The sequence below is a fragment of the Eschscholzia californica genome, unplaced genomic scaffold (genome assembly GCF_041429995.1).
Source record: "Eschscholzia californica isolate CP2 unplaced genomic scaffold, dmEscCali1.0.p SCAF_5, whole genome shotgun sequence".
In the NCBI taxonomy this organism is placed as follows: Eukaryota; Viridiplantae; Streptophyta; class Magnoliopsida; order Ranunculales; family Papaveraceae; genus Eschscholzia; species Eschscholzia californica.
This window is the reverse complement of record NW_028238472.1, coordinates 49,440,462-49,462,426: the sequence shown is the minus strand read 5'-3', so window position 1 is coordinate 49,462,426 and position 21,965 is coordinate 49,440,462. Positions and strand designations below refer to the sequence as shown.

Below are 21,965 nucleotides of genomic sequence, written 5' to 3'. Positions count from 1 at the left end.
GGGTGTCTTCAAAATTGTCCTTGAGGAACATTTTAGAAAGTTATTTGGGCCCTAACTTTATAAAACCTTATGATGTCTTTTTAACAAAAAAAAATCAGGAAATTGGGCCTTCGGCCCAATTTCCTGTTGCTTAATAGTCAAATAATTTCCAGCCATTTCTTCCTGTTGAATGTTATAATCATCTCTAATAAATCATTGAATAATCAATGGAAATTAGCAAGTGGGGTATTATAAATATGAGTCATGATTTAAATTTAATATGAAAGAGATCAAATTTGGAGGTGTTTCTGATTAGGGGCAATTGATACATGAAAATCCTCTTGAACATAACGTATGTCTAGATTTGTCCCTATTGATATATGCAGGTAGGAACTTGAACTTGAAGTGCTCCATAGTTGAAGTATGTTCATATATGCAATCGAAACTCAACTTCCATAGGCCGCAAAAGGATGCGAGTAAATACCAAGTTTTCGGGTTTATAAGAGGCTAAGAGCTTACCTCTTTTGGTTGTGTAGTTTGTCAACTACGCCGTATAACAAAAGAATGACAAAAGGAAGCTTGTACCACAATAAATGTTCCAAAAAGTAGATGTAAAGAAAGCAGGCTCAAGGGAAGGACTCTTCTATAATAAGAACGTTCCAAAAAGTAGATGTAAAGAAAGCAGGCTCAAGGGAAGGACTCTTCTATAATAAGAAGAAATCAAACGATATCGTCAAGAAACATAAAGTCGACAGAAAATTGTAAAAGAGGTTAAATTCCTTGTATGTGAAGACAAACCATGTGATAATATAAAACAATAAAGGAAGAGTCCAACGGCTTTTGTGCACATAACAAAATGAACCCTATTTAAAGGGGAACGATAACGGAGAGTCCCAAAACTTTCGTGAGAATGAAAGGGAATAAACCAAAAATCCCAACTCTGAATACCGTATGATGAACTCGAAATTATCAAGAACAAAACTATAATAAAACATGAATTTGATTGAAGTGAAGAGATAAAAATTAGTAACAGAGATTGATGGAGTTCATATCTATTTCGAACCGACCAAACTGACCAATCCAACCCAAAAGGTTTTGCGGTTTGTGACCAAACCAAGGGTCATCCTGATTGACTCGAATATTAAAAGACCATAACTGAAGGTTTGGTTCGTTTTATTGATTTGTATGATCGATAATCGAACAAAACCACTGTTTTGATCTATTATTATATATGATGGTTATGATGGACGGTGGTGATTCAATGTTTTGTCGGTACGTTAAACACGTCAAAGTTTTCCCGTAAAAAAAAAATATATCATACAATCAAAAAACAAAATATATCATATAATTAAAAAAACCCAAACTTTTAAAGTTAAGATTTCTTCCGAAGTATAACTTGTGGTTCGATTATCCAACCCAACAAAACCATTCGGTGAACCAAACCACGAAGGAGCCTCGGATTGAATTATCCATCAACCAAATCCTTCAGATTAATTTGTAGATAGGACTAAAAAGTCGGTAACCGAATTGTTGTACGTCTGTATAAGTAGCCTAAGAGCATCTCCAATGAAACACTCTAACAAACACACTAAAATCTAGTTGTGAAGTGTCAATGTAGATTCTCTTTCCTAAGTGTCAATATAGACACTCTAATTTTTTTTGTCTCCAATGGAGATCTCTAAAATCTTTCTACTTAATACATATGTCACTCTTAAATTGAATATGGAAAAAGTAGTTGAAAAGAAAAGGTTTCTATTAGTTTAAATTTTAAAGTGATACTTAGAGAGTCTCAAAGAGACACTCTAGTTTTAGATTTTCTCTCTCTAGACACTCTATAATAAATGTGTCCACCTCATAATAGAGTGTTTAACAAAGTGTCCTATTGGAGATGGTTTTTTAACAAAAACTCTCAAAAAGTCATATGTGGCACTCTAAGTGTTAGAGATTGAGTGTCCCATTGGAGATGCTCTAAGACTTGTTAATTCACTTGTCACTCTTCAATTCAATAGATAAAAAGTAGTTAAAAATCAATTGTTTCTATTGGAGTGTCCCAGTGGAGATGCTTAAGACTTGTTAAGACTTGTTAATTCACTTGTCACTCTTCAATTCAATAGATAAAAAGTAGTTAAAAGGCAACTTTTCTATTGGTTAGGCTTTAAAGTGATACTTAGAGATTCTTCCTCTAATTTTAGAGTGTTTCTCTTGAGAGTCTCTATTAATAAATGTTTCACTCATCATAGAGCGTCTAGTAGAAGAGTGTCCAAATTCCAAAAAAAAAAAAAAAAAAAAAAAAAAAAAAAAAAAAAAAAAAAAAAAAAAAAGTAGAAGAGTGTCCCATTAGAGAAGATTTTTTAACAAAATCTCTAAAAATCGTAAGTTGCATTCTAAGTTCTAGAGTTTAAGTCTCCCATTGGAGATGCTCTAAGTCGAAGCGTGAAATTAAGGAATGTAAACATGGAAAATGTAACTGAAATAAAGAAATTCTTGATCGAGTAGAAGAGGCCAAAAGGGCCCCTTATGCCAAATGAAATGGTCCACCGAGTGAATTTAATATAGCCCATTGACTCCACTCGATTGAGTCAATTTTTTTTTTTAATTTGACTACGATTTACGATAGTTATTACAATGCATTGATACATCAAAGATGTCATAAGCACGATAACCACCTAATTCAAACTCGACTGAGTCAATCGGATGTGGCCCATTAAGTCCACTCGATTGAGTTAATTAGATGTCGCCCATGGGGTCCACCGTCCACTCCACTGGACTACATTATCTAATATCTTTTTAATTAGTAATCAATTAACAAATGTAATTGATATATTGTTATATTAAAGTTGGTTGACTTCTGATAGATTTTTGCCCTATAAATATGTAAATGTCTCTGTATGCACTTGTCACAATTTAGATTACATCACTTGTCTAGCGAGGAGCTAATAATCAAATCCCCTATCTCTCTCTTGGCACTTATCCCCATCATCTACTTGATGATGAGCAACATATTGTGGACTGTTGGTGTATGTCTTTTAGGTTTGGTTGTGGTAAGATTTACAAAGTATTGGTACAAATGGAGCAATCCTAAATCCAATGGAAATCTCCCTCCAGGGTCCATGGGCTTACCTCTCATTGGAGAGAGCTTTCACCTTTTTATCCCAAGCAGATCTTTTGATTTGCTAGGTTTCATTGACAAGAGATTCTCCAGGTACTACTATTTGATTATCTTTTTCTCATTTTCAGCCTAATCACTTTTCCCTTGAAGTCTGGATGGGGTTCCCATAACTATAAGTAGATCAATATGTTATTTGATATTTCATGATTTTATGTAATATTGTATGATGACACGACCTTATGTATTATCTCATCTGATCATACTATATTTAGAATCATTACCATTAAAATAACATTAATCTCTCAAAAATTTTGTTTGAATTTTTTATGTCTATTATAACGTGGTCGACCACTAATTTCAAATTAAAACAACACGATTATAACAGACAGTTGTCTCGTAAGGATGACTTTTGTTCATAACTGTCATAGAATTTGTTTTATAGAGATTCATACACCCTAATGATTATACAAATTACATTGAATGTGTTTTTCTATATCTTTAATAACACAACTGCAGTAAGTCATATATTTATGTGTCTAATTTTAAGGTCTTCTACATTAGTTACAACAATTTATTTTTCTACCTTAGTCTCTAGAAAATAATTTTCCTTAAAATAACTTTGAAATAAACCAGGATTGAACGGCAGAGGAAAATGTTTTGAGTAGAACAAGAATTAACTGTTGCATCATTTCAATTTAAACAGATACGGAAAATTATTTAAGACAAGTTTGGCTGGTCGACCCATGGTAATATCATTAGATCCAGAATTCAACAAATACATATTTCAACAAGAGAGAAAGTTGGTAGAATTATGGTACATGGACTCTTTTTCTGCTATATTTGGGGAAACTATAAATAAAGCATCAGCTAATCCTCACATTCACAAGTATATTAGGAACTTGATTTTGAGCCACCTTGGGACAGAAACTTTGAAAGTCAAACTTCTCACTAAAATTGAAGAAATGGCAAACAAAAGTTTACTCTCTTGGTCCACTCAACCTTCTATCGAACTTCGATCATCCATTGCAAGTGTAAGTAAAACTTGTCTAGATCTCTCTCCCTACAAATCTTTCTCTTTCACATCACTCAGACTACTTGGCTGTCGTTTAAAGGCTATTAAATTTAAGTTTATGGTTATTTTGAAGATAAAGACTTGATTTTATTACTAGTTTAAATATGAAAAATGATAAGTCAGACATTTAGATTGTCTTTTTGAAATATTTCTATTTAACTACCGTCACATTATCTTAAAAATTCAAATTCAATTTTACATCAGAGAAAACATTAATTTTTTTTTTAAAATCCTATAAATCACAAAATTTCTAAAATTGAGTGTAGTATTGGATGCTCTTAACTCTCTTCTAGTCCATCTATCTCTTCTAAAATCTAATCAATAAGATTTCTAAACAAAAAATATACTCAACCCACTTCGTGGGACTCCCACTTGAGCCGCATGTGGAGAGAGAACCCCTTGTTTCTCTCTCCTCTCACATGTACAGTCACGTGGAGAGCGAAACCCTTGTTTCCTCTCACATGCGGATCGAGTGGGAGTCCCAAGAGGCGGGTTGTGTAGACTTGTCGATTTCTAAAATTGAATGTAGTATTGTCAACATATAAGGGTAGTATTGTCAACATTTTGAAAAGTGTTCAAAAAATGATTTTTTTTTTTTTGCATTATCTTTTTTGAGTGGTTTTTTTTTTCCTATTAGGACTCAGATTTTGGATTTTTCATGCATTCTTTCTTACCAACCTTTCTTTCATATGTTCCATGTGGGACAAATGTATTCTACTTAAAGATTGAGTTTTATAGTTAAAGGTTCGGATTGTCTTTGACATGTACAGATGGTGTTCGAATTGTCCGCCAAAGAGATGTTTGATCATGATTGCAGCAAATCCTCAAGGGATCTTAGCCAAATGTTTGTTACCTTGTTTCAAAGTCTTATGGCCTTCCCATTGTACATTCCTGGTACTACTTTCTATAGGTGCATGAAGGTAACTCACATTAACACTATCAATGATATATAGCACTTCTAAGAAAGTACTAACTATCTACTAGTGTTTACATTAAATTGATCTTTAAGAAACAAAGTTAATTATTATGATCAGAACCAAAAGGAGGCGATAAATATGATGAGGGATATCCTTCACAAAAGACTTAATTTGTCTCCCGAGAAGCCTGGTCGGGGAGATTTCCTAGATCAGCTTATTGATGACATGAAAAAAGAAGAATTCATGACAGAAGATTTCGCAGTTTATGTAATGTTTGGACTTCTTCTTGCCAGCGCCATATCCATTGCTAAATCTCTCACAATGGCGATAAGACAACTAGTACATCACCCTTTGGTGGCCAAAGAATTAGCGGTCAGTAGAAATTATATACATTTATATTTCTACTTCCAACTATTTATCAAGAAACTGGACAATTAACTAATTAAATATTTTACTTCTGAAAAACGCGGCCACTCTATTGAACTTCATTTGGTGTTTTCTTTTTTAAAATAATGTACTATGTTTAATAGCAAGAGCATGAGGGGATTCTGAACAAGAGAGAAAATGTGGGTTCCTCACTTACATGGGAAGAATACAAGTCTATGACTTTCACATCTCAGGTATGTAATATCATAAACACTTTTATACTTTCCATTTTCCTCACTAACTTATTTTCATATATAAACATGCAGGTTATCAATGAATCACTTAGGGTGTGGGATATTGCACCAGGCGTAATAAGAAAGGTCATCAAAGATATTCAGATAGATGGTAAATCAATTTTAAATAATTTAGAATGATCAAAGCATTTCCTTGTTCTGCTTAGGCCCTATTTAGTTCGGTTTAAAATAAGTTAAAAGTTACCTTTTAACTTATTTCAAGTGCTTATTGAGAACTTACACGTTTGGTTCAAAAAAGCTGCACTTATTAAGCAAGATAACTCATTTTCTTTAAAATGCAATAGCCACAATTTTATGGAGAAACCTATCATAAATATAAAACACAATGAAGATTCATATACTGTGCATGGTGATCCATTACCCACATGCAATGAAACAATATATATTCCAAATAATAGTAAACGCTTAAAATTTCTTTCTCCCTTTCTTCAACCTCTTTTTTCGCCCAGGACTCTCTCCTCTGTTGCGAATCCCTCTATCCAATCTTTGTCTCACTCTATCCAATCTTTGTCTCACTCTATCAAATCTACCTCTCTAGAATCAGAGTAGTTTGAACAAAATGGAACACGATTATAGGTTAGATATTATTGTCTCCTATGAATTTAAGGTGTTGTTTGTTTTTTAAATATTTCAGATCTGAAATACAATTTACAGATATTTGTTTTTTTTAATTTACAAATATCTGAAACAGTGGCTGAATTACATCTATATTTGGATTGGTTGAAAACTAGTCCATAATTTTCATACTTCAAAACAAGTCTGAAACAATGACACAATATCTGAATTGCGTTAAATGACACTTATACCTCCATTAATTAGAAAAAATTTATCTCTTTTTTTTAAGTTTTCCCACCACCACCACAATCACCATCAGACAACACCACCACAAAATTAGGAAATCGCCACTACAAAACCAGGAAATCACAGATCTTCAATTAGAGAAAGAGAGACAGAGAGAGATGTCGCCCGTGAAGGATATAATAACGTAACGTCCCGATCTCTGGTTAGAGAGAGAGGGACTAAGAGAGAGTAACCTCGCCCAATCTTCGATTATAGAGAATGAGGGAGATCTCGCCATATCTTCATTTAGGGTTCCTTTTTATTCAGAAGAGAGAAAAATAGTTCAGGGATCTATTTATTCAAGAGAGAGAAGTAATTTAGGGTTTTCTTAAATTAGGTATCCTTTTGTCTAAATTATCAAAATAGGGGTATGAATGTCAAAAGTTTATTTCAGACTTAGAGGGTGTTTGATTTTTTAGCACTTGTAAGTGCTACCACTTACTAAGTGATAATCACTTAGTAAGTGATATCACTTGTAAGTGTTGTGGCGTTTGTTCTCCATCACTTCTAAGTGCTTGATTTTTGTTTTTATATTAATTCTAAATGGCATAAAAATGAGAAATTGTCTATTTTGACCTTAAAGTATTTACATATCAGTATTTCATACTAATTCATTGTGCTCGCGAGTTTGGATACAAGAGAATTACGGTTTATGAATACTTTGTGTTGAAAATATTAACCTCAAATAATTAAAAAGTATGAAGGAGAAAGAACTTACGTTGCATCATGGAGTTTGGGTGGTTCCGTGACTAATGACTAATGAAGGAATAGATGTGAAAAAAAATTAGGAGAAAAGCTTAGGTGAAGGATGAGTGAAGAAAGAAAGGAGTCATCGCTAAAGTCATAAAAAGATTTTTTACTTATCAATTGTTTAAGATTTTTTTGGGTTATAATCATATTGGTAATTATTATATTTGGAGAAGGATATATAAAAATGTCTTTTTTAGCACTTAGAAAGTAAGTGCAAAACATTAAGCTCCAAGTTGGAGCTTACTTTTTTGCACTTACTTTGACCCCACTTACAAGTGATATTCACTTATTAAGTGAGAAAAACAAACGGTCTAAAATTGTCGGCCCACACTTATTAAGTGAAAATCACTTAATAAGTTCAAAAATCAAACACCCTCTTAATTATTCAGATTTAAAAAACAAACATCTTTATTCAAATATTTCAGATTCAGTCAATTCAGTTCAGCTAATTCAAATTCAGACCCAACTAGAAAAACAACACCTAACACTATAGCCTCAAGAAAGGAATTCATAAAATATCAAGTTGGGGTGCCCCTATGGCCAATGGTTCTCTTGATCCACATTATCACTCTATCAGTGCTATTGTTTGTTTCACTTTCACATGATGAGTCAAAACTGTTATAGACTTGATAATTGAATTAAAACTTATGGTCTGGTGTGATGGCAGGATATGTAATTCCAGAGGGCTGGACAATTTTGCTTGTTACTAAAGCACTCCATATGAATCCTGATAAGTTTGAAGATCCTACTTCCTTCAATCCATGGAGGTGGAATGTATGTATACATATATGTGTGTTTCTTTTCTGTTTTTGCACTCTAGTATCTCGTTTAGTCGTTTATGTATCGGTAAACCATAACCATGAACCCTGTATCAATTCCGAATGTTTAGGAGCCTGGATCAATAAGTTCGTGTAAAGATTTCATGCCATTCGGCGGAGGGTTGAGAAGTTGTGTAGGAGCTGATTTTAGCAAGTCATTGTTGTCTGTATTTCTCCATGTCTTGCACACCAAATTCAGGTAATGTTCCTTCATTACATTTTCTAGACAATTTTTCATCTTTGACATAAATTTGATTGGAATTTGCAAAAACAAGTGGACTGCAAGATTTTATGTCCTTTCGGAATTAAATTTGCAATATTTTTTTTTTTTGAATTTGCAATATTCCCTCTTGGCATATATTCAACTTTGAATTAAGATATACTTTTTATTTCTTGACATTGATTCCAAGAGTCATTACATTTTATTACATGGGCACATAATGAATAGTACAAAACCACTACATAAAAATATTTAAAATATTATGATTTTAGTTCTATAAACTATTCTTGAACCTTTAAAATTTAAACTAAATATTTGCAAGATTAAAATACGTAGTCAAACAACTGTTTTCACACAAACGAAAAATTCTAGGTATATCCTTGATTTAATTTACATAACTTCGCTCTCGCGGGGTTCAATCCTGAATCCGCCACTGTTTGTTATTAGACAATTGAAAAAAAAAATCTGAAATCAAATTAGGTATAATCGGATTTTAGGGAATCACATGCTCCTTTTGTTTTTTCTCAGTTTGAAAACAATCAAGGACGACGAAGGAATTGAAACAGCTTTTATATCATCTGGAGGAGAATTTCACGTTGAAATCACAGAAAAATGTGCAATCAAAATCAATAACTAGAAGATCGAGTCTTCGTGAGATATGCGGAAAAAATATAACAAAAAAAATTGGATTTATGTTGGTAGAAGCTTGCATTTTAGTTAAGTAAGACCTTACTAATGCAGATCATATTGGGCCTCTCGACCAAGCCTAATGGGCCTCACGGCTATGAGAAGAAAGGCCCACATGACCAAGTCTAGTTAGGTCAAATTTATGGTTATTATTATTCGTTTCTATTTTTAAGAGATTAGGATTAATAGCAAACAAGAAATTAAGTAATTAGATAATATTTCTTTTCAAGTTTATGTTTATCTGAAAGTCTAGTTTCAGTCTATCTTAAGGTGTCTAAATCCCTATAAAAAGGAGTACAGTCTGTTTTATTTTACACCTCCAATATTATCAATAAAATTTATCTTGCTTGCATCTCTTTATCAATTATTTAGTTGTTTTAGCTTAGTTTATCGTTAGTTTAATTACTTGTTTCAATTCCGTTGCGTCTACATTATGTGGTATTCAAAGCCACCAAAGTTTTGGTGAATTATTCTGGAATTTTTTTTCAGACTAGTTATATCAATATCAACCATATTTTATTCTTCAAGAGAATTATAATCAATCAGATTATACTCATCAAGGGATAATGAATCAGTGCTTATGCGTATCATGTTTTTATGCGATTAGGGATTCGTATATCATTGGAAATCTACAGAACCCGTAAGAGAAATTTCACCACCCCCATATTCCTATTATACTCCACCATTGTATTCACCACCTCAAACGCCATCTTCACCGCCATATTCCTATGCATTTTAGTTACTTACATTTGTTATCAGAAATAAAATTGTTTATTTCGCCATTTAATCTTGGTTCAATAAGCAGGACAGACCAAGATAAAGGATAGATTCCAATAGGTGTCTCAAATACATGATTTGATGAATAAAATCCTATTCCATGAACTTAGAATTGTACATTATCCATTCTCATACGTAGGTCATTAAAATAGACAATTAGTATGGCTACCATGTGAGATTGACTGATAGTTGTTTCATTGACTATATGAATAGAGATGTTCAGGTCAATTACATGGGTATATGATTGAAGAGTATACACTGAATAACCAACCATGAGAGATCTACAAGATATGAACGTCATAAAAAGCTCTCGTTGACTATATGAAGAGATTCCTAAAAATTTGAGTGTTCCACCTATCTTATGCAAAGAATGTCACATTTTAGTTCTCTCAAATATTACATAATAGAAAGAAGTTATAAAGTCTGCTACTAGGTAAGGCATGAGAGAGATGAAAGTAAGTGGAAGTACAATAATTAATTAAGTCCTTTCAACAAAAAAAAATAAATTAAGTCCTCCAATGAAAATAAGATTGATATTTCTAAGCCACAACTAATGAGCAGATTATAGCTGAGACCCTGGTTGATCACTTTCAGATCTATTTTAAAGCTATTGCAGTGGACCAAGTCCCACCAGAGGTATTACAAAACTATAAGGAACTGACAGGTGAAAACCAACACTCCCTATCGACGATACCAACAGAAGAGGATATCAAAGAGGTAGTCTTTCAGATGGGACCCTTAAAAAGTCCTGGACCAGATGGTTACCCTTGTGCATTTTACCAAAACAGTTGGGAAACCATCAAGAAAGATCTAGTAACATTCATCCAGACTTGTTTTGAACGCGGGTCATTTGATCCTGAACTTAACAAGACAAACCTTGTATTGATACCCAAAACTGATCGATGGCAACTGATTATCGACCTATTGCTTTGTGTAATACTTTGTATAAGTTCATCACAAAGTTGATCGCAAACAAACTTAGGCCGTTACTGGAGGACTGCATCAATTGGAACCAAAATGCCTTTGTCCCACAACGACAAATCATTGATAATATTGTTATTGCTCAGGAGTGTCTCCACTCAATGAAAAGCTCGAAGGCAAGGAAAGGGTCGTTTGCATTAAAAATGGACATGGCCAAAGCCTACGATAGAGTGGACTGGAATTTCTTAAATACCATTCTGAAAAATTTTGGAATACCAGATAGCCTGTGTGCTCTTATTATGTTCTGTGTTTCGACACCGACTTATAGTGTGGTCGTTAATGGCAACCAATGTGGGAATTTCAGCTCTTCCAGGGGACTGAGACAGGGGTGCCCCTATCTCCGTATCTATTCATATTGACATCCCAAGCTTTATCACTACTCATTGACAGTTATGAGTCAAGAGGCCTATTCACAGGCTACAGAGTTAACAGATTCGCGCCGAGGGTCTCACATTTATTGTTTGCTGATGATCTACTCATATTCGGGGAGTCAACTGAACAGAATTTAGAAGCAGTTCTTCATATAATGGACTCCTATTCAAAATTTTCGGGGTAAGCGGTAAATTATAACAAATCCTCACTGTTTTTTAGTGCAGGAGTGCAGGCTAATGTCAAACTCATGTTCCAATCTAGACTGAACTCACCCCTGATGACGGATTCCGAAAAATATTTGGGGTTACTGATTCTAAAGCCAAGGAACAGGATTCATGCTCACGACTTCCTAATCCAAAAGTTCAAATCGAAGCTAGCCGGGTGGAAAAAAAGACTTATGTCGCAGGCAGGTCGAACAACATTAATAAAGTCAGCACTTAGTCCCATCAGCATTTACTTTCTAGGTCTCTCCATTATTCCTCAAAGGACCTTAAATCAATTGGAGAGAATAGAACGTAATTTCTGGTGGGACCAGAATGAGGAGCAAAGAAAGATGCACTTTTTACCGTGGGAGTTGATCCAAAAGCCTAAAGAGCTAGGGGGGCTAGGAGTTCGGTCGTTGGCCAAGATTAATGAATCCTTGGTGGCCAAGCTGGCCTGGAGATTCATCAACCATCCAGAAGCTACATGGGTCAAAATACTGAAAGCAAAATACACAATTACAGGTTATTACTGGACAAAAACAAAAAGAAATAATGTGTCGCCGATTTGGTCGTCGTTGCTTCACGTCCGGGAAACTCTCAGATCAAATGTGTGCTACCAAGTTGGTGATGGGTCCAGCATCAACATACATCAAGACCCTTGGATTCCTACAATACAGGGTTTCAAACCACAAATCAAACAAAGGAGGCAGACATCTTACTTTACAGTATCAGATCTCATAGAAAATCATACTTGGAATGAACAATCAATCACAAATATTTTTGAAGCAGAAACGGTCCAAGAAATTAAAAAGATTCCATTAACAAGATTGATGACTAAAGACAAGTTGCTCTGGATACCTCATAAAAAAGGTTTATTCTCAGCAAAATCTTACTTTAGGGATATCACACCCCAATTTACAAATGGTAGAACAACAGTACCATTTCCATGGAAAAAGTTATGGAAGGTAACGATCATAGAACCGAAAGTTACTCTATTCTTATGGAAGCTAGTTAATGGAGGTTTACCTGTTCTTCAAAACATTAGCAGAGGCCAACCAAGTATAGATCCGACATGTCTCCTATGTAGACAGGACTCAGAAACCATTCAACATCTCTTCGGTACTTGTCCAGTCTTTATAGACATCACAATCTCGGCGTCATCCCACATGCAAAACTCAATAGAACCAGATCCAACATTATTTATAAAGAAGCTACTGGAAAATCAACAACATGAAAAAGACTTTGTGTTTGGGGCTTACTTGCTGTGGAACTTTTGGAAGGGACGAAACAACTTGCATTTCAACCGACAAGCAATAAACAAACCCTTCATCATTAGACAGGCAGCGATTAAATCTAAAGATTGTCTGAATCGAGAAAGTCTCACTAACACAGTCGATGTACAAAAGGATTGGATTCCACCTCTAGGTGACACTCTAAAACTCAACTTTGATGGAGCATTCACACCTAATGGTGCAGCCATGGCAGTAGTGGTAAAGAACAGTGAAGGAACAATGGTGTATAAAAGAGCAGAGAAGATCACAGCTCTTTCAGCAATAGAGGCGGAGGTGGAGCATGTTTGTTGGCGTTAAAAGTGGGAAATGAATTAGGGTTGGAGGGGTCTTTATATGAAGGAGATTGCAAGATAGTGATTGAGGCCATATCTAATGGCTACGATAATTACACATGGAGGATTGAACCCTATATTCTAGAAGCCAAGCACTTGCTGAGAAATGGGGCTCTTGGGGCACTCCAGTTCTGTCCCAGAGAAGCTAACAAAGAAACCCATAACCTGGCCCAGGAAGTTATGAGTTCAGGCCCACATCTATAGGCAGCCTTAGCGTTTTTGCTTTTGTTTGCTGTTTTCTTTTAACTTCTTCGATGTATTTCATATCGGCTTTGCCTTATCAATGAAGTTATCAGTTTCCAAAAAAAAATACTAATTGTTAGGTTCTGTGCAATTTAGGGTTAGAAGAACAGCGGGATTACAATAAAAGGAGGAATTTGAAGTGAAATTGCGGGGTGGACTATGGGTGGCCTTAATAACCAATATGTTATAGGCACTCCATCTGAACGTGTATATACTAGGGGGCTTACATTTGATTTGTGGGGGCATGGGCTATGTGGCCTCGCCCTTGCAAGTGGGTCACTGATGAGACATGGAAATGTCCCATCTGAGTCTCTTAATATAGACGAGTTAGTCTCTCTAGAGCAGTTACTCTCACGAATTACTCTCTTTTATGTTCAGGTACCTTTTTACAGAGTTACGCGTGCAAAACGGATAAAGTCGGAAAGAATACAGACTAGGGGCATTTTGGTCATTTGTTGATTCTGACTTCTTGGTCAAGATTAGTGTTCGGATGGAAAGTAGAGTCCAAGACGAGCCCGTAGGAGAAAATGGAAGTCAAATCGGAGTCCGGATCAATAAAATATTCAAGGTCAAAGATTGGGGTCAAAATCATTTGACCAAAACACCTAGAGCCACGTGGCGCAGATCTATCAGGAGGACATGACGCGATCTGACGGTACCAGGAGTTCGTGGTATACTGTCGGGAAGCTTGGTGGGTCTCTCGGGTGTTTTCGGGATGAGTTATAGGCTATGATTCGGTGCATTGCGATCTTTGTTACTTGGGTGCTCCTGTACACGAGATTTTTCATCCAACGGCAGGTGTTCGTCAGATTTGATCTCGCGATCAAAAGACCACTGTCGTACGTGCTCCAACAGGCTGCGTCGCACGGGATCGGGCTCACCTAACGACCAGCCAAATTTGAATTTGGCTCTCTCCCGATTTCTTCAAGAACTGTTATAGTAGAGAGAGAGAAAACCGAGAGAGATGGATCTCGGTTGGAGATGTAGATTCTCTCCTCTTCTTTCTCTCGAGGGCAATAAAAACAAAGATGATAAGGATGATTCTTTGATAGATAAGATTTGAGAATCAAAACAGAAAGAGATAGAGAGAGAAACCGATTGAGAGCTTGGATTGAATTCGAATCAAAACGGAAACAAGAGAGATTGGTTGGGGCAACAAAAGTCTATAAAAGAGAAGAGAAACAGAGAGCTGAGGGACGGATTTTAGAGAGAGGAACAGTAGAAAGAGAGAGAAGGAGAGTTGAGTCTCGGCTTTGATAGAACAGTAGAGAGAGAGAGAGATTTTTTATAAACTCTAATCATTATATTTTTCTTTTTGGATTGTAATCTCTTTGTTTGTGAGAGATAGAGAGATTACAGAGAGAGAGAGATTGTAGAGGGATCAATAACAGAGAATTTTGTTTAGAGTTTTGAAAATCAATTATCTCTCGGTTTTATTCTTGTTTTCTTTCTTTTTGTTTCTTGTTTAGTGAGAGAGCAAGAGATAACATAGAGAGAAAGATTAAAGTAAGAGATAAAGAGGGAAACAGGAGGTTAGAGAGAGAAAGAAAGTTGAAGAAGATGAGAAAATAAATTTCTCAGAGAGGAAAATATTTCCAGGAAGACGAGAAAATCGTTTTCCCAGAGGGTGCGTTTGGCAGATTTCTCGAAAAATCAGAAGGAAATCACTTCCTTAGGCTCTGTTTGGTGGGAAAAGCGCAGAAAAGTTAAGTTTCTTTCTTCTTTTTCTTATATTAATTCAAATATTTATCGTTTCTAGCATGAGTAGCTAAATCTTTTATATCTAGGATTTTAGATGAAGTCATAATAATTATTTTCTCGATAAATTTATTAAAGTTTTTACCATTTTAACGATAAAATCTTCCGGGTTTTTAGACCGTTCATGGACTAAAACCTGAGTTATATAAAGAACTCTCTAATTAGATTAAAATTAAATTGTCGTTAGAATTATTAGGAAGACGGATTCGAAAACCCTAGGTTCCCTTTTTCTGAATACCGACTTATTTCTTTATTTACTTTTGAGTTTTATATTTTATTTTTATTTTACCTCAATCAAACCATTTTTAAATCTCAATAGTTTTAAGGTTAGATTTTAGTTTAACTTAGTCTCTGAGGAACGAACCGGTCTTACCGGAACTATTACTTGACGCCCGTATACTTGCGGGTGAAGACCTTTTAGAGTAACCTTTTAGGCCCATCAGTCACAGTTTGCCCTGTTTTCAGAGAGACTTCTTTTTCTGCAGAATAATGTGCAAATCTAGCTTAGATGAAGATAAAGGGAAAACACAACCTAATCTTGGATATTTAAAAATATCGACCAAGTGATTGATTGATTATTAACCACAAACCAAAACAATATTGAAACAATGGAAACAAGCTTGAAATTGAAACCGGGCAGATACCATACAAAAATCATAGTTATGTGATAATCAGAGATAAATAAAATAATAACACGATAAATTAACTTAGTTCAGCCGGATAATTACAATCTACATCTATAGAGAAAAACCATGAACAATTGTTGCATTAATCACCACAATTGTGAATTTGATTTCTTGCATTGGTTAGAGGAACCTGAAATGATAAATCCCTAAATCTCAACTCCTATATTCTTTGATTCCTAACAAATTTAAGAAACTAAATAATATCTATCTATAACATTAATAGAAATATTACAGGATATCTTAAATATATACAAAACAGTATCTCTTAGATCTTCAAATATCTTCTTGATTGTCAGATCCATTTCACTATCCATACCTTACTACGCACGTACATGTTAACAGCTCTAATTGTTTTCTACTTTTAACATGAGTAGGGTATATCCCGTCTTAGGGCACGACACTTGTATCAATCAAATGTTACGAAATTTATTGTTTATTATTATTTTTATTAATTATTATTTTTATTATTTTATTGAGAGAGAGAGAGATTTTAATTTCTTTTTTTAACCCTTGAAATTTCTTTTTTTTCTTTTTTTTCTTAAATTAGTTATTTTATTTCTAAGAAGGAAACGATTATTGGTTTTTAAATAGGTAACTTTGTTTATACGAAGGACTATATCTTAAATTTTGAGAAGGGCTTCTAGACAATATCCTTTATTAAAAAAGGATGTTTGTCCCAGTCATCGTTTCCTCTTCTGTTTTATTATATAGATTGTTAGATCCATTTCACTATCCATACGGCCATACCTAACTTATTACACTTGTTAAAAGTAGAAAACAATTATGTTAACATGTATCTTAAATATACAAAACAATCTCTTAGATTCTCAAATATCTTTTTGTACATGTAGCACTCCGAGTTAGGTTAATTCCTCTTGGTAGATTTTTCTTATAAATATGTTAACTCTAGGCATTACTTTTCAAGTACCATTTGGTGATTCTTTTCAACAACAAAAAAAAATAGCATTGGGTGATGATGAGCAACATGATGTGGTATATTGGTGTATGTGTGATAGCCATGGCTGTGGTAAGGTTTACAGAGTATTGGTCTATTGGTGTATGTTTGATAGCCATGGTTGTTTTAAGGTTTACAAAGTATTGGCACACCTGGAGCAATCCTAAATGCAGTGGAAAACTCCCTCCAGGGTCCATGGGCCTACCTCTCATTGGTGAGACATTACATCTCTTTATCCCAAGCAGAACTTTTGATTTGTCAACCTTTGTTGACAAAAGACTCTCCAGGTATATATACTACTATAATCCTTTTACTAGAAATATAAGAAAATGTTATAAGGAAAACATAAATTAATTTTTGTATTGTTTTGATTTGATTAGATATGGGAAATTGTTTCGGACGAGCTTGGTGGGTGAATCGATGGTTATTTCATCGGATCCGGATTTCAATAAATACATATTTCAACAAGAGGGTAAATCGGTAGAGTTATGGTACATGGACTCGTTTTCGACTATATTTGGTGAATCTATAAATAAAGCAATATCTAATCCTCACATTCATAAGTATTTGAGGAACTTGTTTTTGAGCAACGTAGGGACGGAAACCCTGAAAGCCAAACTTCTAAATAGAATTGAAGAAATGGCAAACAAAAGTTTATCCTCTTGGTCTACTCAACCTTCTGTTGAACTCAGAGATTCCATTGCAAGTGTGCGTATAGTCTCTCTCTCTCTCTTAAGAATTTTATTTTGATGTTTTGTTTCAAATTTTACCTTTTACTTTCTCTCTCACTCATCTCTCTCATTTCTTCTTGCCTGCTAAAGGCACCTCATTTACCACACCCATACATTTTAAAAAAATATGGGTTATTTCTCTAATGGCCCCCAACTTTGTGACCAGCTTCCCGCCTGACCCCCTACTTTACGAGAAATACCCATATGGCCCCCTTCTGTTATAACGACGTCACTCTCTCTCCTCCATCATGTTTTCTCTCTCTGCCAACTCACGCCACATCATCTGTTACGCCACCTCATCACCTTCTCTGACAGAGGTCGCCGGCCGGGCAAATTTCCGGCCGGCGACCTTCAAACTAAAAAAAACAATTTTTTTTCTCTCTTCCTCTCTCTCTCTAGGAATTTTTTTTCCCTCACCCTCTCTCAAACTCCGGCGAAGGGATTTCCCTTCGCCGGAGTTTTAGAGAGAGAGGGAGAGGGAAAAAAAATTCCTAGAGAGAGAGAGAGGAGAGAGAAAATAAAAAAAATAAAAAAAATTAAATATTTGAAGGTCGCCGGCCGGAAATTTGGCCGGTCGGCGACCTCTGCAGAAGAAAGTGATGAGGTGGCGTAACAGATGATGTGGCGTGAGTTGACAGAGAGAGAAAACATGATGAAGGAGAGAGAGTGACGGTGTTATAACGGAAGGGGGCCATATGGGTATTTCTCGTAAAGTAGGGGGTCAGGCGGGAAGTTGGTCACAAAATTGGGGGCCATTAGGAAAATAACCCAAAAAATAATAGAAGGGTAACCAACAATTTTAAGAGGCACCTATAAAACCCCCTTTCTCACGAAAAATGTTATTTAAGTTTTTTCTTTTTTTGAGAAATCAACTACAATCTACATTAGTCGTTACAAGACATTGATACATCATGAAGATGTGATAAATACGATAACTGCCCAAATTAAACTTATAATGAAAGAGAGTTAAAGCCCAACAACATGAAAGAGGCCTAAAGCCCGTCATATTTATTACATTATTTATACTTTTAGAGTTTATGTCTAACATATTGACGGTTGAGAGTTTCTCTGGCCCATGCAGATGGTGTTGGAACTGGTAGCGAAGGAGTTGTATGATTATGATTGTAGCAAGTCTTCCGGGGATCTAAGTAAAATGTTTGCTGCCTTCTTTCAAGGTCTTATGACCTTCCCATTGTACGTCCCGGGTACTGCATTCTACCGGTGCATGAAGGTACCAGAATTTAGTTATACAATACTTTCCACCTCAAATAGGAGAACACCATAATATCACTGCCACCACCTGCACCGAAACTCCCAATACTAACGCCACCAACACCATCACCACCACCACCACCAACGACCACCACTTCACTACCACCACCTACACCAACACTAAGACCATCACATTGCAATCTAAAGTTTTGGACTTTAATGGGCCCCACTGACATAAGTTCTTTTATAAGTGGTTTAGAAGGCCTGGGGCCTCCCCTCATCCAGTAATGGAGTTGATTATCTGACCCACCACCCCACCGGCCCCCACCACATCTTATGTTACCCTACTATGTTTTTGAAAGAGCGCCTCTTAATTATTAAGATCTTAAAAGGTCCTGAGTTCGAATCTCATTCTAAGGGTTCTTGCGATTTTGGAGAAACAAGCTACAAGTGAACCACAAACTGAGAGCTTTCCATTGTAGTTTTTTAAAAATAAGTTAATGCCCGTGCCTATTATACAACACTTGCTCTGCAAATGTTGTATGAGACTGCAATATATTTTAAAAATATTATCTTGTACTAATCATGTGCTTGTTATCGATTACAAAATTATTATTTCAAATTGATCTAGTCAAAACTTTTAATAATGAAATTCATTGATATAATCAGAACAAGAAGAAAGCGGTGGATCTGATGACAAATATCCTTCACGAACGACTTAATTTGCCGCCCGAGCATCCTCGCCGTGGAGATTTTGTGGATCAGTTGATAGATGACTTGAAAACTGAGGAATTCATGACTGAAGAGTTTGCTATCTATATAATGTTTGGGTTTCTTCTTACCACCTTTATATCCATTGCTAAATCTCTCACAATGGCAATAAGGCAAACAGTGCACAACCCCTTGGTGGCCAAGGAATTATTGGTCAGTTGTATATTTCATATCATTAACTTAATTTATTTCTTTGTTGTACATTTTTCTAAAAAAAAAATATAGTTTTATTTAGGGACTTTATGTTAGTTAAAGCTTTGAAGGGAGAAAAATGTTAGTATTTGGCACGAATTTTGAAGTCGACCATAGTCTGAATGGTGAAGTGGCCGGCTCCAATTAGTCAGCTCCTATGAAGAGAGAAATGGGTTGATCAATTGAAACTGACCACATCACCATTCGGCCTGTAATCGGCTCCCAAATTCGGACCAAATAGCAATTTTGTTGACAAAATGTCCTTACAAGTGTTCTCCACAAGGTTAGGCATTTGCTAGAGTGATTCTAGCTAGTTGTCAGATAACTCTTACAACAATTGTTGTTAAATTAGGGTTTTTTTTAACTATAAACTCACAAGAGGGACCACTATGATGATTTTCTTTTCGTCTTTATTTTTTGCCATGTTTGTTTGTAGGAGGAGCACGATGCGATTATTAGGAACAAAGAAAATGTGGATTCTCCACTTACATGGAAGGAATACAAGTCAATGACTTTTACGTCTCAGGTAAATTCGTTAACACTAAGACAAATTTTAAAGATAATCAAATTGAACAACCTACGATCTTTTTTAACAAATTACTTTTATATACAAAATGCAGGTTATCAATGAATCACTTAGGATGGCGAGTATAGTACCAGGGTTATTACGAAAGGTCATCAAAGATATTCATGTAGATGGTATGCCAACATTAATTTTTCTGAGTATAGTTTGGAAGAAAACTGAGCCATATTAATTTTATGGACCGATAATGAAAATTTGTGGTGGTCTGAAATATTGCAGGATATGTAATTCCAAAAGGGTGGACACTTATGCTTCTTGTCGAAGCACTCCATATGAATCCGGATAAGTTTGAGAGTCCTACTATCTTCAATCCATGGAGATGGAATGTAAGTGGTTTTTCTTTTGTTATGAAACGGTACACTTGGAGACAACCCAAATCCTAAAATAACTATTGTTTGAGGTAGGGGTGGGAAAAGGCCCGCGAGCGCGGATCTGCCCAAGAACCGACCTACGCCGATGAGTTTATGGGATCCCGGCGTCCAGGGTGGACACTACTCGTCCAGCTCGCCAATTTTAGTCGGACAGGTACGGCAGTAGTCTCTGACTGGCCTCTTGTCCAAGCCCGACCAATAGAGCCCGCCCAATAGACTTTTGTCCTATACAATATCTCATAAACAGAAGAAGTCTCAAGATGTATGATGGCTCTAAAACGGTTGACATTGACCATAGACATTCACATAAATCTACATAGTTTGTAATTGTATATTGACGAATGTTTTTATGTCCGATGAATGAACCGATTCCGTAGGATCCTGGATCAATTAGTTCCAAAGATTTCATACCATTCGGTGGAGGGATGACGACCTGTATAGGAGCTGATTTCAGCAAGTCATTCATGTCTGTATTTCTTCATGTCTTCCTCACTAAATTCAGGTAATGTGAATTCTATCCACCTTCTAAACATTTTCTTTTTGACATAAATTTGATTAAAATTTAGGAAAACAATATAGAGAACATTAGTCTTAGATGTGGTAATAAAATAGGCTAAATTGAGCACAAATTGGCTTGGGCCATCCCCGCAACTTAAAACTATTTCGGAAGAACTATTGACCCATGAACTTAAAACTATAGTTCTTCAATAGGTTCCGAGGGATACACTTCTCTGCAACACCCGCAGAAATAATTCTACGTAACTCGTGGAAATGAAAACAACTCCGTAGAAATCATTTCTTGTTAATAAGAAATACATAACTAAAATTCTCAAATCAAACCAAATTTAGAAATCACCAAGTCACGTGTCTTACTTTTTCCTTTTTTTTCTTGACGACAGTTTCAAAAGAATATTCAACAAAGAAGAAGCAGCTCCAACAGGTTTTCTATCGATGGGAGAAGCATTTCATGTTCGGATCATTGAGAAAAGTGCAACTAAGATTGCAGACTAGAAGATTAGGTCTTCATAAGGTAGTCCAAAATGTAATAATTGCTTGATTAGTTGTTAAGTCAGAACATGTTAAGCGAGATCAAGTAATCTGAAAATGTGACAAAATAATAAGAATATTCATTCACTTAATAAAGAAATCATTTCATATTAGACAAGAAAAACATAGTCTTCCAGAAAACAAATAATAAAGACCACGACATAATGTTGCTTTTAGACCGGTGGTCTGGGAAAATAAGAAACATATTAAGGTGTAAAATGCCACAATTTTAAAGGGAAATTGTGTGTTTGTCAAATTTTTTTTAGGTACAAGTTTTAAAGAGAAATTATAGATTTTGTCAAAATTTTTGAAGCAACAAAACTTTTTTTTCTTCCCCATCTTCGACCACCCATTTTCTACCCCCACTATTTCTCTCTCTCTCCTCCC

The 21,965-nt window shown here is 35.3% G+C and overlaps 2 protein-coding genes across 3 annotated transcripts; both read left to right on the top strand.

Moving 5' to 3' along the window:
* Positions 1-2,881: 2,881 nt before the first annotated feature.
* LOC147540128 (beta-amyrin 16-alpha-hydroxylase CYP87D16-like) lies at positions 2,882-9,424 on the top strand. Of its 2 annotated transcripts, XM_086642557.1 has the most exons (9): positions 2,882-3,181; positions 3,792-4,119; positions 4,931-5,080; positions 5,195-5,449; positions 5,608-5,697; positions 5,770-5,848; positions 8,015-8,121; positions 8,237-8,364; positions 8,914-9,424. In XM_086642557.1, exons 1-9 carry the CDS (start codon positions 2,967-2,969, stop codon positions 9,020-9,022), a joined length of 1,461 nt encoding a protein of 486 aa, XP_086498683.1. In that variant the 5' UTR covers positions 2,882-2,966; the 3' UTR covers positions 9,023-9,424. The 2 variants fall into 2 exon arrangements, with proteins under 2 accessions (XP_086498683.1, XP_086498684.1); XM_086642558.1 differs by lacking the exon at positions 5,195-5,449.
* Positions 9,425-16,638: 7,214 nt separating this feature from the next.
* LOC147540127 (beta-amyrin 16-alpha-hydroxylase CYP87D16-like) lies at positions 16,639-21,702 on the top strand. The gene is made up of 9 exons (XM_086642556.1): positions 16,639-16,958; positions 17,052-17,379; positions 18,484-18,633; positions 19,284-19,538; positions 20,014-20,103; positions 20,198-20,276; positions 20,380-20,486; positions 20,909-21,033; positions 21,431-21,702. The coding sequence occupies exons 1-9, from the start codon at positions 16,690-16,692 to the stop codon at positions 21,540-21,542; spliced, it is 1,515 nt and encodes a 504-aa protein (XP_086498682.1). The 5' UTR covers positions 16,639-16,689; the 3' UTR covers positions 21,543-21,702.
* Positions 21,703-21,965: the final 263 nt, after the last annotated feature.